The 23849-nt window shown below is 46.7% G+C and overlaps 1 protein-coding gene across 7 annotated transcripts in view; it reads right to left on the reverse strand.

Annotated features, from left to right (window-relative positions):
• Positions 1–1757: 1757 nt before the first annotated feature.
• ARHGEF9 (Cdc42 guanine nucleotide exchange factor 9) overlaps positions 1758–23849 on the reverse strand; it is a 207610-nt gene continuing 185518 nt past the window's right edge. For all 7 annotated transcript variants that reach the window (XM_027662249.1, XM_027662251.1, XM_027662255.1 and 4 more), the window contains 3 exons: positions 16804–17047; positions 16032–16100; positions 1758–5647 (listed from right to left, as the gene is read on the reverse strand). In XM_027662249.1, the coding sequence (XP_027518050.1) occupies positions 5466–5647; positions 16032–16100; positions 16804–17047 (495 nt within the window). In that variant the 3' untranslated portion in view covers positions 1758–5465. The remainder of the gene's footprint in view (positions 5648–16031; positions 16101–16803; positions 17048–23849) is intronic.

The following is a 23849-nucleotide window of genomic DNA, read 5'->3' on the forward strand; positions in this document are numbered from 1 at the left end:
CCCAACCTCCCCAGCCCCCAACAAGGGAAAGGGATTTCAAACGGGTTTCTTTGGTTTTTGTTTTTGTTTCATGCAAGCAGAGTTCACAGTAGCTGGCTGGATGCTGGGTGGCTGGAGAAAGCTAAAAACAAACAAATCCTGTCACCAAATAAAATTCAGAAGTTGACTACCAGCTACAGGCTGCAACAGCATTCCCAGTCATGGAGTGCTCTTCCCAGTGCCAGGAAAGCAAAGCCGGGGTGGGAGCAGGCTACAGGGCATGGAGGCCCTTTGTTTAAAGCTCTGAGTATAGCTCTGGTGGTGTTCTTGCTCCCAGTGCACAGGCTGGGTGACTGGGTTTCCTCCCCACTTCCCCTTTGTCAGGGATTTTTTGGGTACATTACAGACTTTGAGCACCGCATCCAGCTCTTGCCCTCCCTGAGCACCCCCTCCTTCCCCACAGCTCCCACCTGCCAACTCGGACTGCAAAATCCTGGCAAACAACTCTTTTAGCCGGCAAAGGCAGTGGCGAGGGCAGGAGAGGAGTTCTCCGAGAGGAGGTTTGATCTGTAACTGCACTTTGGGTCTGCTCCCCCTGCAGAACTCCCTGGGAACAGCGCTGTGCCTCTGCTCCCGAGGGCTCCAGCTACGAACGAAACGGGATCATCTGGAGAACTGAACCCCAGCACAGCACCAACGGCCTCTTCATTGCAAGCAATAATGGAAGCAAGAGAAAAAAAGCTTGGCTGGAAGCAGGAGGCAGATGTGAAGCTGTGATGTTTGAGTTCTGGGTGAGCCTGCTCCTGAACCTGCTCAAATGCTGGCCCTGCAGCTTTGCCTCTCTCTTCCTCTCAGAGCAGAGCTCCTTGCTTCTTGCATTTTTGGAACCTTATCTGACTGGTTTCCTCATCTGTGTGGGCTGAGATGTGGTTGGTCTGCGTGCCAGCACCTTGGCCATCCCTCACCCCGACAGGGCAGAGGAAAGAGCAGAAAATCAGTGCAAATTGACTGCAAAGGCAGCAATTGGGCTGCAGTTCTTTACAGTACCGAGGTCCTTGCGCCTGAGTGTTTCTCCCCGTGACAACAGACACCACTCGCTACCACAACTGGGTCATGCTGTGATAACCCTGCTTTGCTTGGTTAGAACTGTATTTTTAGGTTATCTAGATGTACACGACTCAACTGTCTTACCTGCAAAATGCCACTGAGTGTCTGGAGAGAGCACTTGGCCTTTCAAGGATAAAGTTCCTTCTCCCAGGGCAGGAACCTGCTCCTTCCCTGTGTCCAGCCCTCTGCAGCAGGGCAGTGCAGGGCCAGGCTAATTTCCTTGGAAACCCCACCCCCTGTTCTACTTCCACACGCTCCAAAATGGTTCTTGGGTTGCTCACAGCATATTTTGCTGATGTCTGTCCGGAGAGCTCGGCTGTCTTCACATTTGGGCTGGAGCTGAGCAAAGTGCAGGAACAAAAAGCATTTCAAACCCATGTCTCGCAGACTCGATCCCAGCTCCACTCGGAGCAGCCCCTGCCAGTGCTGGCAGGGCGGGATGCTGTCAGTGCTCAACCTCCAGCTACTCATTTATCACTTCACTCAGTTCACAGGGAGGACACAGAGCAAGGGGAGGTTGGATATTTCCAGAACATTCCTACTTTTTGGTGGCATATGACTGTCTCAGTGTCCACTTTGCTACCAGGCTGGGGCCCCACCCCAGCAACTCGTACTCAACCTTGGGGGAAGGTGAGACCGCTCTGAGGAAAATGAGTTAAAATGCCTTCAGATGCCTTTTCACTTCTTTTTATTTAATTCCATAAATATTTTCATAAGGCTCAGTGTCTTTACAACACTTTTTTAAACACTTTTTTTGTTTTATACACACAACTTTGACACTTGTTTGACAGGGTCAAACAGTCCAATATAAACAAAATAATAAAACTGGCAAGTGCGGATCAGCTGGGTTACCAAAATCCTTTTTTTTCTTTTTTTTTTTCTTTTTTTTTTTTCTCTTACTTTTAAAACCCCAAAAGCACTAAAATATCAGTATTTGGCTTCAAACTAGAATTTTAAAAACCTTTTTTTTTTTTTTTTTTTAAATTCTCTGCTACAAGTCCCTGTCGTCATAGTGCCTTTAAACTCCTACAGACTCTTCTTTTCTTCTTAAGGAAAAATAAGCTTGGTGATGCCATGCAGAACTTACAATAGCTACTAAATATACATGTTCCCTGAAATGTAGCTGCAATGAAAAGATGACAGAGCATAAAGAGAACAAAACCAGAAACCCAAAGCACCACAGTGTACTATCAATAACATTGCAATGGATGGTTAGTGCCCATCCAGAAACTGAAACAAATTTCAAATATATTTCTCTATGTATTATTTTCTATTTACAACTGTTAGATGCACCTAGGTTGGTTCTTGTTTGACTTTTTGGAGAGGGTGGGGAGGCGAAAGTCTTGAATTTAGATCCTCTGTTCTAGTGTCTAGGTCAAGGGGTAATGCATGTCATTTACCTAGGGAAGAAGGTATCTTTATTTTATATATATATATATGTATAGATTCAGCCAGAGAAATACCGTAAACATTTAAGTTTGTTACAACTCTCTTGTTTCTGCACATGGAATGGTAAGTGGGTTCCTCCTGTCTGGCATTGAAATGAAAGTCTGTTATCAGATGCTCAGTCAAATCAACCAATCTGCATCCGTGCCGCTCCCGCCGCGCGGCAGCCCAGCCCTGCTCCCTACTGGGAAAGCCACAGGAGGTGGGAAAGTGGGACCCAGTGCTGGTTCTTCTTTGTGCCAATGCTCCATCTCCTGCAGCACCTCTGGCAATTTATGGAGGGGAAGAGCTTTCCCGGATGCCATTGCCTGAGAGCCAAGCCCCTCTTCCCTCTGGAACACGCGCCTGCAGCTGCTCTGCTCGGGCAGTGCTGGCTCGGGTGGGCTTCCCACTTAAGAAAGAAGCTGCGAGTCCAACAAGTGGCCTTGTCAGATCAAGCGAGTCTTGACTTATGATGCAAATAATGGTGTGGCGGTGGTGTTTCGTTTTTCCTAGTGCTGAATATTTAGGAAGCATCTTCTCATAAAAATTATGGATGTCTCATTCTCACTCTCTGAGGCACAAAACAGTAAATGAACAGGCTTAACTAATGTGCTTGTTACTTTTTTTTTCCCCTAAGCAAGTAAAAAGGCAAAGGAATAAGTGAAATTTTCATCATGTTGACAACATTTTGGAATCTCTCTCTCTCTCTTTCTCTCTCTCTCTCTCTCTCTCTGCATCTCTCCAGCCATTCAGAAAGAGTAAAACATTCCAGTTAACTGACAAGAACCCCTCTCATTCACTTTGTTAAATACCCATTCTGTTAAAGAAACAAAATAATATTTGCTACGTATCCCGTATTAAAATCTGACCATAAAAATGCAAAGATACAAAAGAGCATAAAAATAATTTCTGATATAAAATTGGGTTGCTTCCTATTTGGGATTCCTGGTATTTAGCTGCTGCCTGTCACAGAGGGGTCACTTTTCCACTCCAAAACACTAATCTGGCTTTGCTGGTTATTGATAGTTTCTAGATTAGTCAAAAGTATACGAGAGATTATTTTTTGACTTAGATAAAAATAATGCCACCCTTGCAATATGCCCTGAAATAAAACAGGCTCCATGGAAATAATGAAATCACGCTCTCTGCTCTTCCCATTGTATTTCTTAGGGGCAAAAAAAAAAAAATGTATCTCCACACTCGCTGGCCCGGGGTGCTTATGTGGTGTATCAGATTCAAAGGAAAAAGACAAATACCGTGATCAATCACTTTATCCCACATTTTCAAAGGAGTTTGCAGAATGGCTCTGAAAAGGTTTTAAATTCATCTTCTAAATCTGGTTAAACAGTCTCATTTGCCCTAGGATAAAAAAATCATCTTCGTGCACAGCGGTTTGTTTTACAAGCTTAACATAAGCTTTTGCACTTGCAAACAAATGTACTTAAAGTTGAAATTGTAGGATGTGTCTTTAAAAACAGAGCTGTGAATCTCCAGAGGGAGAAAAAGAGAGAGAAAGAGACCTGGAGTTTGGCTGAATGACTCCAGAGCCCGCGGACAGTGATACACCTCTGCGAGCCACGGATGGCCTGGGGGTGAGCTGAGCACTGCTCTGGATCAGGACACACAACCACGGCTACACCTCTCAGGGCACATCCAGATCTGTCCTGAAAGGCAGCTCTCAGCTCCTCTGCAGCTCGGGGGGTTTACCCAGTAGGTGAACCCCTCTAGGGATCCTTCCACTAACGGGTCACTACCGGCAGCTCACGGGTGTTGGGAGCCAGGGATCTGGGATGCCCAGAGTGGAGCAGGCAGTGAGTGCAGTGAGTCCCCACTTTTGGGACTACTGCTCCTGCAAATGGCAATTAGTGGTTCATTAACCAGGACTGTGCAGGCTGAGTGTGGCCAAGGATGGGACCTTAGTTCCTGAAGATGGAAAACTGGCCATTTGTCGGAGCCTCGTAGCCAATTTTCCTCCAGCTGCGATGGAGGCATGAAGCCATCGGTTTTTAAGCTTTTATCTTTGCATGGAACACAAAGATAGGAGTGGGCTTTTCAGAGTTGTGTCTCAGCTTGAAAAGCAAATAAAATCAAAGATAACTCCAGAGAAACAAAGCTCAATGCGAAAAAAAGAAAAGCCCCTGGTATTCTTTTCTCAGTCTTACTCCGAGTGTGAACAAATCACACTGAATTGAGAAAAAGACAGTGCTTAAAAAAATTCAAAAAATTAACTGAGGAAAACCCATCTCTCACTTCCTAAATAGCTGCTTCCCCTTCTGCTGGGTTTCACCTGCCCACAACAAAACAGTTAAAGCCAGAGAAATACTGCGCAGCGGAGCGGGAGCACAGGGAGCACATCCAGACAGGCACGAGTCAGACCAGGGAATGCAGGACAGGGAATGGGGCCATGTCTTCACTGGGATGGGGACTCTCGGGACAGTCAAGGGAGGGACGGAGAGGGTGGGAGAGGGAGCAGAGACCTCCCAGCACTCCAAAAAACAAACAACCCCCCCATAAATAAAATCAAAGAAAATATACACCAATGTAGTCCATGAGGAACTTCCATGACGGAGTCACACAAGCGAGAAAGCATTCTGGGATGCCAAGGACGACCAGGATGAAAATGAAGAAAAACAGGAAAAAAAAACCCAAACAGATGTCTGACCAATGGAATAAAATAAAATAGGTCATATGGTTAGAAATCATTGGTGCTTCCTAGTATCTAGTAGCAGATTACTTCCCAAAAACAACAAAAAAAGTTTTTGGTCCTTCTATATATATACATATATGTATATATTATTATTTTTTAAATGTGTGTATACATATATATATGTATATATATTTAGTTGCAACAGTGCTTCTCCGAAAAAAGGTCCATCTATAAATATAATTTTATTTATTTTTATTTTTAAATTTTAGTTCTTTTAAGTTAAAATTCTCCATCTCTCTAGGTATTATTTTTTGAATGGTGTTAACCTGCTGAAGTTTTGCCAGAATGGTGCCTGGCTGCGTCTGGGTTCGGTGAACTCGAAGACCTGGGACTGGGATATGCCATCTGTCACCATGTATTGTCCCTGATTTAATGGATCCTGGGGTGGTGGGTAGGCTGGAGGAACCGACTTGGAGTAGCTCACACCTGCATCGATGATTGGGGGGAAAAAGAAACAGATCAGTCAAAGAGCAATTGGGTCAGTCGTCTTTCTTTGTCACTCTATCGCCTCATCACTCATAACCAGGGTCCCAAACACCGGGGAGACGTGTGAGAGACACAAATCTACGGAGCAACCAGCACTGCCTGACCTCTCAGCTCTGAGGCTGCCTGTGCTGCACCAAGGCCTGAAGATTTGGGAAAGATCCATTACTTTTGTATCGGCAGAGTTCTGCCCGCCCTCATGGAAAAGTCCTGTGTGACCGAAGGAGCACGGCCACATGCACTGTCCTGCTCAGATGGAGCCCAATGACCGCGGCATTCAACCCACTCCACTTCAACACCTGTTGCTTCCAAGCTCGTTTTTCCCCTCCCTCCCAGCTTGACCTGGAACACGGCTGTGCCCACATGCCCCACTGACCAGACCCGAGCAGCGCGACCCCAGGGACTGCCCAGCACGGCTTCCCGTGCCGGGGCGGAGCAGAGATGCTCTGCAGGAAGGCTGTGCTCATCTGCCTACCAAAGGGAGCTCGTTATCTTCTCTAGGAAGGTTTTAGGACTTTTCCATAGGGTTCTTTTTGAATTCACCAGTCTGGTTTCAGCCCAAAACAGCTGCACACAATGCAGAAAAGGCTGACTCTGCTCAAGCCAAACTGGTAGCAATGGATGCAATGGGAAGGCTACACTTTGGGATCTGGATATCTGATTCCTACACAGGTGAGCCACAGCTCCTGTGCAGGAATAGGGTGAGAGGATGCTGCCCTTACAGCTTTCCCATGGAAAGGGGGGGCTTCAGCAAGCTGGGGCCTGTGCAAGCCGTTGTAAGGGATGGAAAGTACGGCTCTGGGTGACTGGAAGTGAAACAGAAGGGATGTGTATCACCACCAAAGCACAGACAACAGGGCACAGTGACACAGTCTGTATGTCCTTCCCCTCAACACTGCTGATGAGGGATAACCCCTCCTTCAGCCTCAGGGCAGTGTGACTGTGACCGGCTGGAAACCACAACTCCAGAGAAGGGCAGGAAGGAGAGAGGAGCAGGGCTCTGGAGCAGGCTGCTGTAAGCTCTGGCCATCTCTGGATCCCCTCTGCTGCATGCAGAACTGCTCTTCCTTCTGCGGGGTGTAGGCGTCACGAGGCCATCCCGAGGCCGCCGCCTGCCCCGGCTTTAACCGCAGGAGCCAAGGTGACTCTGCCCAAGCAGCTCAGGGTCCTCATCTGGAAAAGCGGGATGGCAGCACCCACCTACCTCACAGGAGGGATGTGAAGCTAAATTAATTAATGTTTGTAAAACACTTTGAGATCCTCGGCTGGGAAGGTGCTAGAGAAGGCAAAATACGGTGATTAGCACCCAGGTACCACAGCAAGGTGTGCACAAGAAATGCGTTCGCAGTCCTACCCACACACAGACACACCGGGGCCGGGCTGGCCGGGCACAGGACGGCTGCACACGAGTGGCATTTACACACAGGGGAGAAGCCTCACAAGGGGCACTCATGGAGCTCACCACACAACTTTTGACATGGTGCTGCACTGTCCTTTTGGATACAAGCTAAGGCTTTAGTGTGTCTTTAGGAAAGAGGATCAATTCGCTTCCCCTTGCTATAGAATTTAGGAATCAAGGGTTAAAATCCTCAAAAGGCTCAGACCGAAAGGAGATGTCATCTTGACTATGTTTAACTCATTTCTCCTTCTTTACTATCTCTGTCCACTGCAGGGAGTAACCAAGATCTATTCTTGCAGTGAACAAAAACTGCTCCATGATTCATCCTTATGAACCTTTAACAAATTCATCACAGTTAGTATTTCAAACTTTTTTGAAAAGATCAACCTGGAGATGTTCTGCATTTGTATCTACATGATGGAATATTTACTCATCGGGGAGTTTTCTACTCTGTCTTCCCAAGCTCCTGTTTCCCACAGAAGGCCTGCAGAGCAGAGGGCAGCCCCAGAGCCCTTGCTGTCCTGGGGTCACAGCTGGGCAGGGGTACTTCTGGGATACCTGACACAACTTCTGTACCATGCTGGTTGGCAGGTCCCAAACAGCAGTTTGAATTTCTCACACCATGTGACTGAAGCAGATGATGTCCCACAGGGGCAGAGCACGAGCTTGAGCTCACTTCTGCCATTCCATCTCTTCTTCTGCCACTGTCCTGCTTGGAGCTGCCTTGCTCCAGGCAGGTCAATGTGGGGACAGTAAGACCAACTGCAGAGTCTGCTCTGGAGGACAAACTCTAACCCTGAACCCACACAGGAGTGTCGACATCCTCCTGGAGGCCACCAGCCCTTGGTGCCTTGGCCAATTTTCCCAGCAGAGACTGGTGAGGGATTTTAGGGTCTGTGGGAAGGTTAGGATCTGCTAAAGGTCCCTTACATGGCTAGAGCTGGAAAATAAATCTTCTGGTTTGGTCGACCCAGGGGACCAGGAATTACTTCAAAGGCAAATAGTCCTTGTGCCACCAAAATTAATGTTCTACAACAGAACAGAGCTACTAAGGGGGATACAGCACTTGTTTTTAGCTTTGGAAGACATTAACCCCACATTAATGACATGGCCCAATGGCTTTGGCATCCTGTGGCTGCAGAGTAGCAGTTAGCCCTGTGCTGCAGCCGAGCTGGGCTGAGCTCTTTACTGTCCCTAAACCAATTTGTGGAGGATGAACTAATGTATTTTAATGACCATACAGAAATGCTAAAAAATGTCCTGGATCAGCAGAATGTTATGCACTTGGAAGGCTGAAGAAGAAGAGAAAGGACAGTCTGGCTGACATCCTCTGACATTGATGGAGTCACACTGCAAAGAATGGAATCCATAGTCCGTCTTCTCTAAGAGAAAAAAGGCAGACTCCCCTGGCCAGATCACTAGCAAACCCCATTCAGGTCTTTCCCAAAACAGCCTTTTTGGTCAAAACTTCTGAAAAACGTCTATCCTTGCTTGAAACAGACCCATGCACACACTGCCACTTCCCTCAGTAAAGCAGCTCAGACCCCTCTCCTCACAGTTGTATGTGTGGCCCTGTGTGAGGATCTGGGCTACTGGCATTAACATCTGGGCTGGGTGAATGCCAAAAGCTCCTGGCTGGTTCTACTTGCATAAGCAGCTGAAGGTTTGCATATTTATTGTATTTATCAAGTGGCCTAAACAATCAAAGCTGTGGATCTCAATGACATGCATCATCACTGGGGGGGGATGCAGATAAAACCACAGTGCTCTGGCAAGTCAGGCTGATAATTCCAGAATGCACTTCCTCGTGCAACTGTGAGACAGCACTTTGCAATAGCTTGAGGTGCCCCAAGAATGGCTTTTAAATATTTTTTTGAACAAACCCATGTTCTTGACAATGTGGAACACAGAAATTGGGGGCTGGGAGGCAGAAAGATCTGCACATCTTCAAATCCTGAGAAAGAGTACTAGCAATTCTGGGAAAAAGGCGGGCAGGTATTTTTCTCTTCTGCTCTAAAGTGGTTTGTTCCCTCATCAGAACTTCGGGCTGTTGTGCAAAACTGTCTCTTGAGGGATATCTTTTTAATATTTGAAGCCATAACTCCACTGCAATTGAACAGAAAGAAATGAGCAAAACTCTTTTCCAAGACAATTTTGGGCTGTGTGGCAGACGGAATTCAAAGCACAAAGGGAAAGAATCGATAGATAAGTAATGATTTCTAGGCACAGCTGTGTCAGAACACAGCTCTACCCCCATGACCAGACCTGGAGCTCCTTCTGCTGGCTCATGCATAATTCTGCACTGTGGCTGCAGCTGCACAGCAGGGTTGTGGGGAGCTGCTCAGAATGAGAACAAGAAAACTCCCAGATTTATAATTTGGCTAGACAAAACTGGTAAGAGAGATGCTGCTCTGTCAGTTGAAATCATGTCTTTTTTTAGCACTAGGCAGCGTCACTCGGAGTCTTTCGGATTTCTCAGCTCAGAAGAAGACAATTAAAAAGACTTAAAACTGTCTCTTTTGTTCCCTTCTAGGTTTTGTTTTGGTTTTGTTTTCCAAAGTGTCTCTTCTGCTTGAGGTTACAACATGATTTCAGTAACACTTGAAGATTGAGGAGCATGCTGTTAACTCACAGGCAACGCACGGACACGTGCAGACGGATCATACAGCAGGACACGACACGGCACCCTCCCAGAGCTCACACAAACATACATAGAGTGCACACAGATCTCCTCCACATAACCATGGAAATAGCCTTACTAGCTGCGTATTCCATCCTCAGCCTGTAAGATTTTAGCTTACACTTTGATAAGGAGCTATTTCACTTTTCCTCTACCCAGCTGTCCAGGTGTCACACTGTCCATTAGCCAGAGTGGGGGACAATGCCATGATCAACACTTGGGTTCTGCACTGGCTGAGGGGGGGCTGCTGGGAGGAAAGGGAGCAGTGCTGCACTGAGGAACCTTCCAGCTCCCTCTGAGCTCAAGGGCAGCTCAGCCAACTTGCATCTTTCAGAAGCCATGCTCAAAAATCCCATAAATTCTGTTTTCTCCTGAAGAGTGTAACATGGGGAAGCCAGGGACATGCCTCAAGAGCACTAACTGTTGTGTTAATCACTCCTGCAATAGCAACAAGCTTAAGGTAAAGAAACAAGCGAGTGGGTACAGCCCTTTGTCCTTCGGCAGCACATTTCAACAGAGGATCTCAAAGCACAATTCACCAGGTCACTGTTCGGTTTAGGGCTGGTAAACTGTCATGTGTCTATGAGTTCTCCCTGATTGCAGCCTTACAGAAGGAGGGGTGGGTGGCAGCTGTGAACAGGATCTATCCTGAGCAGCTGTGGACTGGTTTACACCTCCTGCTGAACCACCCAACTCACTTTTCGACACATTTGCCCATCTCAAGAGGAATTTGGGTGGTGCCTTAGCCATGGCTCTTCACACAGATGGGGATTTTACTTAACAGTCTGGCCCAGGCAGGTATTAATGGGATGGTACCAGTGAGGAGGACATGCCTCAGCTCCCTTTTCTAACCACTGACCTCACGTCTCTGTTCAGGAGGAAAAGGGAGGGGAAAAAGACTGACTGCAGCTTGAGAAATCCAACAGAGGAAACAGTCATCTCGTGTCCTGGATGTTCCCGAGCCAACCACAGTATCTACCTACACACACTGAGGTAACTCGACCTTCCTGAGTCTATTTATCCAGTCTGTTATTGCAGCCTGATGTCATTAGAGCAGACAGTAAGATAATGATTCCTCATGTGATAAGAAAAGCTAATCGAGGCAAGACAAGAATGATACGGGGGCTTTATCAATCAAAGCCAGGTGAAAAATAATTTATCCCATCCTGTGTTTATACAGCCTCCCTCTCCTGCAGCACTCTGCAGGCTGATCACAAAGATCACCCTGTGGGTTTCACTGACAGGAGGAAATCAGTTCAGCCATGAAAACCCTGAAAAGCTGCCTCTTCTGGGAAGCAGCACTGCCCCTCACCTGATACCCTCACCAAGGTGAAGTGCAGGAGTACTTGGGCTGACAAACTTATTTCAGTTGGAACCTCAATGTGTCATTGATATTGACACCTGGTCTCTTCAAACAAGTACCACTAACACCTCACCAAAAATCTGCCCTGCAGCACGTGCTCAGCAGAGTCACTGGACCATACTCAGAGGTCTACCAGCCAAGAATTTACTCTTGATTTGCCTTAGCTTGTAGATCTGATGTCCTCAGAAGATATTACACTCTGTACTGCTGTGGGATGGTGCTTGTGGACCCACAACACGAGCACTGCAGTGGGCAGGGTCTGGGTTTTACAAGAAATGGGGTAAGCTCTGAGATTTCCCTGAATCTGTGGGGAAATCCACTGATAACACGATTAGCTCCATTCTTTCACCTACTGTGCTGTAAAAACGGGAAGTGACCCTGATTATCCGAAAATGCAAATGCCCCTCTTTGTTTCCAAGGGTTATTCTGTGCTTGCTCAGGCTCCTGTAATCCCCCGAGGCTGTGCCTACGTGCGTGAATAGGATGGGGAAACATGGCAGGGCCACATCGATCTTGTCAGCAAGATGCAGTAAAACAGGTTTCAACACTCCAGAGAACCACGGGAGGCACCGGCAGTCCCTGTTCCTTGGTCAGCCCTGCCCCTGCCAGCTGGCACAGGAGCACTGACGGGCAGCCCCTGCTCTGCTGGGCGCACATGCTGGGAGAGCTTCAGGTGCTGAAGGGTGAGAAGTCAGAAAGAAGCTGTTGCATGTCTGGGGAGGGGTTTTCATGACATAGTTTGCTGTGAGCTCAAGTGATCGGGCAGGAATAAATTAGCAGGAAAATCCAGTGATTCAGAGGGTGTTTCATGACAGGCCAAAGCAGCTCATGCTGGCTGATGACTTAACCCCTGCTGGGTGTGCACAGCTGAGTATTCATGGCCATGTTTGGTGCCAGCATCCTTCTCAGCTCAGGGACGGGGTGATCCTGAGTAAATCTATGCGTCCCTCCTTCTAAAGGCTCGTCTGGGCTGAAGGCATCTGCTTTGGGGAAGCTGTGCACAGTGCAGAGGGGAATACACAGGGCAGGGAGAAGGGCATGAAGGAGCTGGCTCACAGTGTGGGGTTGAAGAGCTCTCCTGGAGTGGGAAATCCTCCCAGCTCACGCTAAGGTCACTTCTCTAAATCTGAGCAGATATTTTATTTTCCAAAGTGAAAACATCACTGGGAAATGGTGCATTAAGAATGGAGTCTCCTTCCTGGGAGAACCTCTCATTCCCTGACACCTCTGGCTGGCAGCTTCTAGGAATATAAGCAAATATCCCTGTCCTGCACGGGACCAGATCTGGACAGAACTGGGGATCAGGAAGGTATCAGGAAGGGAACTGAATGTTCCTGCAGGCTGCAAACACTAATTCTTGGGGGGAGATGACAAGTGACCTAATGGAGAGAGGCACTCCAGGAGCCATCTGTTTCTAGATGCTTAGAAATGGAAAAAGTACCCTGGATTAACCTGTGGCTAAGGATGGACTGGAGATCCACAAGAGACCTGTTTTCAAGGGAACTTTAGACCTGTTTCCACTGCTCTAATCAATAACAAGCACAGTGCTGGAAGCACAACCCAATGCCATCATCCCTCTGCCGTGTCAGCAGAGGCAGTGGAAGTTCTCAGTGGGACCTGGATTATCTGCAAAGATCCTGCACACTTGTCTGCCTGTGGCCTGCAAAGGGCTGCGGGGGGTTTTGTTGTTTTTGTTAAGTCAAGACAAATAAAATGCTCTTGTTACTTTACTACTTCTAGGAGACACCACACTGAATTCTATTCCCAGTTCCCACACTGACACTGAAGGAAGTTAAAGGGCAACAACCAAGAGGCAAAATCTTGAACAATCAATGCAAAAGGAAAACAACAGCAACCAGCCCTTTTCTGCCTGTGAGGTGCAGAGCCAACGGTACCCATTTACTGTATAGCTAATGGACTTAAAGAAGGCCCAAAATTGGTTTAATGCTGTCTTAAGGCACCTGATCTAATGACATTATGTTTTGCCCAATCCAATAAGTAGTGCAAATCCTGGACTGTTGCTGAAATCTGCCCTCGTGCACCATTAACTGGGTCTGGCAGGGAGTCTGGCCCTGCACATATCATGTGCAGCCATGAGGGTCAGGAGGGGCTGCTGCCAGGGGACCCCACAGAGGACCCACAAGTGCGGATCAAAAACTTCTCAAAGAGTTGTGCTCTCAGTCACCTGGATAAAGGTTCTGTTAGTTTAAAAAGCAGAGTTTTAAGGCTCCTGCTGCTGCTCTCAGCTACTCTCAGTGCCTCTCCCTCGCCTGCTGCAGCCAGCAGCGGTTTAAACGCCTCCTCTTCAAACACATGCCAGCCAGCTCGAGAGCAATACTTCTGGGAGGTATGGTACAACAGTGCATGAAATAAGCAGCAGTTTATACTATTTGAAAAATGTTTTTCTGCTTCACCTCTAACAAAGTTGATTGCATTTTCCATTTCACCTCCTTCACGGCTTTTCTCTCTTCCTTAAGTGTTCTGTGACAGGGGAATTACCATGGTTTCCCATTTAAGAGGTGGAGGGAACAGCTGAGATAATCTAGGAACAAGTCTGTAATAGGCACCCGCTGACATGAGAGCAGAGCTCGCGACACGTCGGGCCAGGCTGTGGAGCTGCCAAGCCCTGCTGTAGCCACTGAGACCATCCTGCAAAGCCTGCATTTAAGTGAATTAATAGTTCCACTGAAGTATTCCCTCTCCTGAAGGGCTTCACTGCTTTCCAGGTATAACTGATGCTCCAAAACCCACCTAAAGCTCTTTCTGACGCTTCTGTCATGCCGTGGGAGGGCAGAGGCAGCAACCCCTGGCACAGGCACACCTCTCTGCCTGCTCCCAAGCCTGAGCCCTAAGTGTCTGCCAAGGTCTTGGCAAAAAAAATGTTGTCAATATCTGTAAAATGCATATGGCAAGATTCAAAAAATCAGTCACTAAAAGCCAGCTCTCAGGAATTTCCTCCTACCTCCCCCTTCTGAGCAGTGCCAGCAGCTCCCTGCTCCAGCAGCCTCTAGGCCTGGGCACAAGACAAATCACAGAGTAACAAAACAAAGCGTTTTCAGCAAAACCTTCAGTGTCAATACTTAATCAATCTGAGTGAGACTGGGCTACCATCACCACAGTGCAGGACAAAGCAAACAGAGCTACTGTTTTAACGACCCTATTTGTTGTTTTTCAGATTCTGTGTCTTAAAAACAACGAGGCTGTGCTTAACTTGGTGCTGGGATGTGACTGAACTTCTGTCTGACTCGAGGACTTAATCTCATAAAAAGAACTGCCAGTGCTACAGCCTAAGCTCGTTCTTCACTAAAGAAATGCTGACTGGTGCTTTAGGAGCTAATGAGTTTTACAGTCCAAGAAGCCTAAGATAACAACCCCTCTTTTTTCATCTCAGAGAGAAAGAGAGAGAAAGACAAAGAGAGAAGACAGAGAGCAATTGCTGTGTAAGACATAAGTCTTGTTGGGCATATTGTATTTGTCAGGATGCAAGTCCAGTGATTTACGTGGGAGTAACGGAAGGCATGCTCAGGCACTTCTGAACTGTGTTCCTTAATGGCTGAACAGTACAATTATTAATTAATACCTTAATTAATTAATAATATAATTAACTGAACAGCAAGTAATAATTTAAACTGGTTTTGTCATGGCAATCATGCAAGTCTGATTCTCTAATTTTCCAGTTGCCACAATCCCTGTGATTGGTTCCGTGCTGAGGGACGAACATGCAGGTGGTGAGGGGGACTCTGTGACCACGAGCTGGTGACAATGGCGACTCCTGCCTGAAGCACAGGTACCCCTGTGTGAGGTACCTGGACCTGGTTTTGGGGTGTGCACACTCTGAGCTCAGAAAATCTGGCCAGGAGAGTTTTTAGAGAACATCTTAGAAGACGACATAGGAAGTTAGTAGAGAGGAGAAGACTAATGACAATGGAGAGACACAGCAAACCAAGGAGTTTACAGTTGGCCTGGCAAACAACAGGTGAGGCAGAAAGCAAAGAGCTCCTTCAACTTCTGAAAAAAACCCCCACTGCCTGCGCACAGCGGGGACAAACCTGCCTGGGGCTGAATCGAGCCCAAGCAGTGAGAGTTTTCTCAACGCGCATTTATAGGCCTAGTTGTGCCATGGAACTTTGGTACTGAATCGATATGTCTGTGACACAGTGAAGCTTTGGAGAACTTGAAAGATGACCTCTCTGACTTTCCCTCTGTGTTCAGTATTTCCAAACCTGTAGCTGCAAGAGTTATTGCCAGAGATAATAAACGCTGGCCTTTGCCAGTTGTGATTCTGCCTAATACCTGGCATGGTATTGACTAGTTGACTGTACCCTGCCTGGGTGGGGAAATGAATCTGACACTCAAGAAATATAATGTCTTTACTAAAACACTTTATTTCCTAGAGCTGATGCTACTGTGCTGTCCTTAAAGAGTTACAGGCAGCCCCAGGAAACAAGAGTGTCCCCTTTCTAGAAGCAGGAAAGGGGTAGCTCCCTCCCCAGTTCCAGCATTTTAGTCATCCTTCTTTTTTTGCTTAATGAGAGACTTTGGGAATTAACAGAACCCCTACACACCTCCGCACTCACTCCCGTTTCCGCCTGAGATAAAACAACTGAGATAGATTTCTGCCCCCAGGGACAGCTTCTGGACATCAGACTGGAGACACGAGATCAAATTCATCTCTGGTGCCATTCCACTGGCTTCAAGCACATTCGACCAGAGATTAATTTGGCCCACAGATACATTAAGAAAGGATACAAAGCACAAACGGTATTTTATAAAAAAAGAGCAGGGGAGGGAGAAGTTCAAGGGGACGCTGGATCCTAACCCAGCAGGATTCAGCCCAGCCCGCTCCACCCTCACATCACCAGGCACAGAGCATGTTGCCGGTTACCTTTTTGCTTACTGACTTTCTTTACTGTCATTGCCGCTTGCCGCTTTTGATTTTCAGAAATTTCAAAGCCTGGAAAAGGGAACACGGCAAACACAATTCAGAAGGTTGCTTACAAAGCCTCAGGGTTTTTTTGGGGGGTGGGGGGATGCCCTGCACTGTTGGGCAAACACAGAAGGCCCCAAGCGGGCAAGGATGGCCTGGTGAACTGAGGGTACGGGTGTGTTCTACTGAAAAGCAGCTCTTCCTTGAAGGACAGGCCTCTTTATAATCTCACTTGTGCAGGGGCTGTATGAAAAGTAAGATTAGACCCATTATTATTTATACAGTAGCATAAATATGCCCAGTGCTTTACAGCTGAGCACCAAACTGAGCCTGAACTGTCACTGGTTACAGTCAATGGACGGGCTGATGAGAGGGGAGGGCACGGCTGGGAAGTCACTGACTCTGCTGCCCCGCCACACTGCATGAGATATAATCAGAGCAGAATGGTGCAGCCAGGAGACACTGAAGTCAAATGGCCAAAGACTTCCTTCTCCCATATACTTATGGAGGTCCAGGCTTGAAGCTACGGGCAGAATTTATTTATTGAGGGCCAAAAATAACAGTAGCTGAATTAGAAAGAGACCTGTTTATGACTATGAGAGCAACCAAGGACATTTCAGTAAGACTGAACTGTAATTCTACTAAATAAAAATGTCAGCTTCTCCACCCATTGGGGCTAAATTAAACATTACCAACAATCTCCTTTCAGATTCATTTCCATATTCCTCACCTATCTTTTCATCTTCTTTTACCATCTTCCTTTCTTCTCTGAAAGCTCTAAGCCATCGTAACTTCTCCTCCAGTTTCTTGGCAAAGAATAAGTGCATTTCCTCAGTCTCCTTGTTATGAAGTTTGAAGGCATTCTTCATGCTGACATTGAAGTCATCATCTCTCCCATCGTCTATATCCACCACTTCATATTTATCCATGTCTATGCGCCCTTTGTAATACAGAATATCTCTTCTTATCAGATCCTACAGAGACAAAAGGAGAAAGGGTTGATTGTAGGATGCTTATAGAGCCTGAGCTCAGCAGGAAATTCCTGGGAGGGCTGAAGAAAACAAAGAAATAATAGTGCAACCTGGCCAGGTTCTTCAAGCCTCACCTGTTATGAACACTTCTTGCAAACAGGGTAGATCACAGGCAGAGAAGAACAAAATACACCTCCTTGTGCTGCAAAATTCAGCTTGTGGGCATGAAGAAATGCCTCTGAGTAGGAAACACGCTTCCATCATTTCCCATGATGGGAGGTTCTATTCCATGGGACGAGAACCATAAGACACAGGCCACTGGCCTGATGGAATTCCTGTGCTGCCAGCCAGGTGTACAAACAGAATGCAGCCATGTTTGGCAGTGCAGACTGGGTAGTGCAGATCTGTTTTCCAAACACAGTCCCAGAGCCAGGGGAGACAGGTCTCAGCCCTTTCTCCTTGGAACCCATTTCCCATTCGCACACGGCTCACTGGTGAGAAATCACCCCGATCCTCAGGCCAAAGCACTCCTAACCCATCTCTGTCTCATTACACCCTGGATTTAACCTCTTGATCCAGCTTAATATTTTCTTTTTCCTTCCTTGATATTTATAACCTTTTCAACCAAACCTGTTCATGTTGGTTACTCCTTTTTGTTGAGCAGCAGCTTATTTCTCTATGTCGAGAAGGGAAAAGTAAATTTTGTACTGCCTTTACTAGAACTACTCTTGATTTATACTGATTTAAGAGGAGCATTGGCCCCACATCTCTATGTCTTTACAGGAGAAGATAACAAAAGATGATCCTCAGAAAAAAATGTTAATTCTATAGTCATGACCACACAAAGTCATTCAAGTTTCAAGGCACACATATTTAGAACACCAAACTCAGCAACACACAATCAAGATTTCCTTCCTCTGACCACTCTCAAAAGCCAATATTTAGGTATATTAAATCAATTTAACCTAAGTACCTTTGGATTTTTGAGATAAAGATAAATATAAAGATGAATGTATGACAAAGGATTCATTTAAGAAGAAAAATTAAATCAATGTACAGCATTTATTTACTCAAATAATATTTAGCAGCGAGGTTTTTTAAAGATAGGTAGTAGGTATAACTTTAAAAAAATTAATCTTGAAAAATAAACTCTACACCATAATTTATTTAGCAAACTTGCACCTTGCTAATGGATCTGCCAGACAGTATTAATTCTCATTATACAGGGCACTGGTGAGAAGCTTTAGATCCTGACTCCTTCCCCTGGAATGTTCTGGGCAGGGGGGAAATTCCATTAACAAATCTCTAGTAGAAACACCTTCCTCTAGTGCAGGCTCTGAGCAGTGATGCTGTCCAATACACAAAAAAGGGTATTTCAGGCTGAATAGGCAACAGAATATCTTTTCTGTTTTGTCCTAACTTGGGAAATTGCTTCTTTCCCTCTGTGCCTGGGAAAGGCTGTAAGCGTCACACAGGACCTGATCAATCCGATCGATACCACACACTGTGTTTAATGTGAGTCTGGGGCTCATCTGTAGAAATAACATTTAATCTCCACCACACTCTCAAAAAAACCTGATCCCAAATCTCACAGGAACCGAGATGTGCTCCTTAAATTAGCTGTACAACAGCCACTCTCCTTCCCACTGATCCTGAGGACTTGCAGAACACCACCTGAACAGACCGTGCTCGTGATGACATGGGTGAAGAGGAATCCACAGAACTTTTCCAGGCAACTCTCATGATTGTGTAGATTTGTTCATGAAGGTATTACAAGAATAAAGAATCACAATCTTCCTTCTCATCAGGCTCTGTGTGTTGGCCTTTTCCCTACACACACTCAATACATTTTTCCCCTTTTATCTCTCTGATTTTGACTCAGAAAACATTATGAGCTATTTTTAACAGCTAATGCCAAGTGAATGCTTTAACAGCTTTGCACAGAGGACAGTCCCTGGGTTCGGAGGTGTCTGCCTGAGCTGCTCCACACGTTTCCTCTCCCAGGCTGAGGCTCTTGCAGAGCATCTCCAAGGCTCCTGAGCTCTGCAGGTGCTGCTGAGCACTGGATGTGAAGGTAACGGCGCTGCCTGGGAGGTACTGCAGGAGCAGTGAGGAGATACCGGAATCCTGCAAGGGCTTCTGGAAATAAAATGGCCCCACAGAATATTACGGTTGGCGAAATGCAATAGTTCAGCTGATGAGCCTGCAGAGAACGCGAGGAAGAAACGCCGTGGTTTGCCCTTGAGTGCTAAGCAAGCACAGGGGAAAGGAGGGAAAGACAACAAGCACAAAGCTCCTGTCTGCCCCTTTACTGCCATTGGAGGAGAAGGCTCAATAATGACTCTAGAAGAAATGGATCATCTCTTCTCCCATCACCCTCCCGATACCCCACAGCACATTTCCTTCCTACTTCCACAAAAGAAGGACATTTCTCACTCACTGACCACAAACAGTGGCACCCCAAATTTATAAGAGACCCTTTACTTCTCCCAGAGTGGTGGAGCACATAATCATCTCCGTGAGCAGCACATGCCTGCTCATGGAAGACACTTTGTACATACCTGGTTCCAGAAAGTTCAGTCCATAGAGCAGATTAGCAACTGTAACTGGATAATGTAATTTTTAATATCTGGGCATTTCTATTCTCACTTCTCCTTCTTTTTGCCACTCAATAAATGGATATTATTTCCCAACTGACTAAATTTTAATACCCATAGTACAGGATGCATAATAATTATTTGATCCATGGATATTTTACCACTTATGTTCCTACAGCTCTTAAAGAATAACAGATATTACTTAGCTCCTTAGTAAACCATGAGCCTCTTCAAATGGCTTACACTGTAATTGAGTTCGATAAAATTTAGGTATTCATCTGGGCTATGTGAGAGACAGCAAATGAGGCCAAAGACTTGTTTTAAGGAGCTTTTTATGTATGTACACAAGAGAATAGGAATTCAGGGAACACACAGGCCATGAAGTGATGCTGCTTGTGTGCTCTCTGCCATGTGCAGCCAGGAACCTGGAGCAGTGCTGAGAAATGATCCCGGTGCTCCCCACACCGTTTTGTCCAGCACAGGACTATCCTTTCTCCCAGTATGTCCGTGGAGACAAACAAGCAAACAGAAGATAAAGGAAAGTAGCTGTGTGGCCGAGGAGAAAAATGGATCGTTCAACCAGCCTGGTGTAAGAGCTGCATGGCAGGAGGACAGAGCAGACAGTACACGCAAAATGAGATTCATCTGCTATGGAAGCAGCCACGCTGTGGAAAGGAGCTCTGGCTTTGTGGGGCATAGAAATGGTAGCTGCGCAGGCTGCTGCTCCTGCTCCTGATTATCCCAGGGATAACATATTAAGAAGAAATAATTAAGCTCTAAAATGTACCTTCATGTACACGCTGGCTGTATTAGTATGGTCTTGCCTGTTATCCTGCCCACAGTTCAGTCAGCATGACGACTGGCTGGTTTACACTGTCCAGTTCTGAATGTCACACAAAATTATTTCTTGTAGTTAAATCAGGCAAGAGCAAGAAAACATAAGAAGACAAAAAAAGACCAAAAAAAGGACTCTCAAAACCTCATCAGTGGGGAAATGGAGTTGTTTAATCTAGAAAGGTAATAACTAATAACTAAAAAGAAATGTGCTGTTGGTATTCCAGTAGGTGAAAGCTGCTGCTCTTCTACGGAGCCTGGTGATCAATTATTCTCCATTTTGATTGTGCTTTGGCTCAATTTACCACCAGGGAGAACAGCATTAGAATCTTGGGACAAAAATCTTTCTAGCTGTAACAGTAGTTAAACTCTAGAACAGACAAAATAGGGAAGTCTTGGGATGGCATTCCTGGGGGATTTTCAAAAGAAGGTTAGAAAAACATCCATCAGAGATGATCTGAGTATACTTAATCCTGCAAAGGGAATAGCTGATCTCTTGGGGTCCTTCTCAGCTCTGCATTTTGATGGTGTCTGAGAGGAAGGTGACAGATGGAGGAGGGATGGATGAGAGCAGGTGGGATTACACGGACTGGAGGGGCGGTGTGGGAGAGCCCCAAGGCAGCAGGAGCTGCAGCAACACAGACCTGCAGTCTCTGCAGAGCATCCAGACTGCCTTGCCTGGCTCTGAAGGCAATTGATGCATCTGGGTCATTTGCACTTATTTGTCTAAATATGATCTGTTTTTACCCTACAGCTTCTATGATTTCCTTTTCTTTCCCTCACTGAGGTTAATTAAGCTCTACTGAATAATGCTCTGCAGTCTGTTCACGTAATCTGTACTAAGGATTCACAAGGAAAAGATGAAGCCAAAAAAAGTGGTGTTTGACGAGAGCACAAAACAGAGTTCTGACATATTATGTAAGTTCCCCCCCCCCGCCTAGTTCTGCTCTCCGAGGGCTGTGTTGGTGTTTGCAGCTCGAGCAGCTTGTGCTGAGCTCAGGGCTGGACCTGCCTGTGGGACCTGCCTGGGCCATTCCCTCCTGCTCCCACACCCTGCCCCTCTCTGAAGGGGGGAAGGTCACTTCAGAAGAAAAAACTCTGCTTTGTGACCATCAGAAGGAAACCAAGGCTGAGCTCTGTTGGAAAACTTGGAGATCTGAATGTGGGATGTGGCTTCCACAATGAATTACACACTTACTGAAGTGGATATAGATACCTGCAGAAAGGACTGCACCCGTAAATCAGAGTGTTCAGTGGCTCTTACTATTGCATTGACTTCTACTTGTCTTCAGTACTGCTTCCTCCTGCTCTCTAGCTTTAGTCCATCACATTTTTCTGCCACAGCTGCCCGAGCCAGGCACAGCCTTTGCACGCTGTGGGTGTGCAAGACCCTGTATGAGTCACACCTCTGCAGGAGAAAGAACATTCATCACAAGAAGAGCAACCTGCGGTCACTCGTGCAATGTGACATCAGAACTGAAAGCTATTCAAGGGTTTAAGCAGCACAGGGCACATAAGGAGGAAATTACCCCCTGTCAGAGGGCACAGGTGAGGCCCTGTCCTGGTCCAAGTCACTCGTTCCCACGAGCTCCGCGTGCAGCATCCATTCCTCCTATTAATTGTTTGGTGCAAGGGTGGATGGGGAGGCCTTAAGCAAGGGCTGTGATTTTAGGATGGTGCATTTTTTCAAGGGCTGTGGTTTATTCTGTGCTGGGTCACACTTGACTTCTCATGCGTAAAACAAATCATTCGTGAAACACAAATGGAGGAAGAGCCATTTGCAGCCGTGAGTCATTAGATCCCTCTTATGAGCTGACAGGCGAGGAGATGCCAACCACAGAATAATCCATGACAAGGTTCTCATTGCATATATAGGTTATTGGTCCTCCTGGTTACCAAACCCCTGCATATTCCAATGGCAAAGGAGGTTCAAACTGACCTGGGGAGGGGTGATGTGCTCTGAGCACAGGGATCAGCCAGGCTGTGTGAGTGCAGCTCCCAGGGCTGGCAGGGGCTGGCTGGGGGCCTCGGGGTGAAGTGACATTTTTCCCTCAGCCCTTCCCCAGCTCTACCAGGGGATAATGACATTTGCTTAGTGTACAGAGCAACAGGGAGCTGTAAGTAATTGGTGAGAGACACACTGGCAGCCTCTGATGGTGGATCTCTAACAGCTCAGAGCCATGTAAGAACAGCTCAGCCTAATCCACGCCTCGGGATCAGAGCTGGCAGAGCCCAGTGAGGCAGAGAGACCACTGGAGAATGGGCAGCCGAGGATGAGGCTAGAGAGATGCCACTACAGCCAAGTGCCACCCCTTGGTGAACAGCTGACACTGGAAGAGTTGATGAACAGTGAACGGTTGATGCTGAAATTGGGCAAAGACTAAGCCAGTGTCCATAATAACTGCACCCAAGCACGAACCCATGATTTGGGAAAGGCAGAAGTTTGGAAAAGGCTGAGTTGCCTTTTGCACTGAGGTGTGGGGCTCAGACCCCTCTCTGATGATTTCTCGCTGGCCTGGGCAGTGCCTGTAGAGCAGAGGGAGTGAGCAGGGTTTTTTAATGTACTCTTGAAATTTGTCCTGATTTTCCTGCCTGCTTGCTCTCTATCTTCACTCTGCCCAGCCTGCCGTAAGCAATGAGAGAATGGCACACTGCCACTTCGCCATGTCTTTGGGTATCTTTAGTCATAAGGGCTTTCAACGTCCTTTGGCTTTTTAAAAAAGTATTTGGAGCCTACATTTTTAAAATCTAATTTACCTTAAAGAGACCCTTTGATGAAAGCAGCCCAGCCTGCTTTTCATGAATACCAAGGGGGCAGCTTTCTGTAGCATTTGTTCATGTACCTTAACCCTCCTGTGGGCTGAGTTTGAGATGGGGAAGTGACACACGGATCTCATCGACCAGCCCAGAGCTGTGAGTACATCATCCAACCAGGCCCTTTCTCAGTCCAAATGAGAACCTAAAACTCAATGAACCCTTGTGAATGGTTTTGTCCTAAATATTCTTGATACCAGAAAACAAATCTAAGCCCTGCTAAGTGTTTGGAGGCCAGAGGCTGTGAGCCCTGGTATCAGCTTGTCAGACACAGCAGCTGGGACTGAGCCAGGCTGTAGGAGCAGGGAGATGGGGCCTGCACAGCAAAGCCTGAAATGTGGTGAGGGATGGACTGTATTAGGAATAGGGGGATGTAACACCACCTCTCCAACACCACCCCCAACAAACCTCCTGGGATGGGCCAAAGAGCCTCCCAAGGGAGCCTAAACCTCTCTCAGTTTACATAACTCCTCTTGCACAAGGACAGTTGTGCTGGGGAGGTCGGCAGATTCCTGCCAAATTATTCAGCACTGTCTGTCTCCTGAGTTTGGGAAGAGACG

Source organism: Corapipo altera, unplaced genomic scaffold (assembly GCF_003945725.1).
Source record: "Corapipo altera isolate COAL_440 unplaced genomic scaffold, ASM394572v1 326, whole genome shotgun sequence".
NCBI lineage: Eukaryota > Metazoa > Chordata > Aves > Passeriformes > Pipridae > Corapipo > Corapipo altera.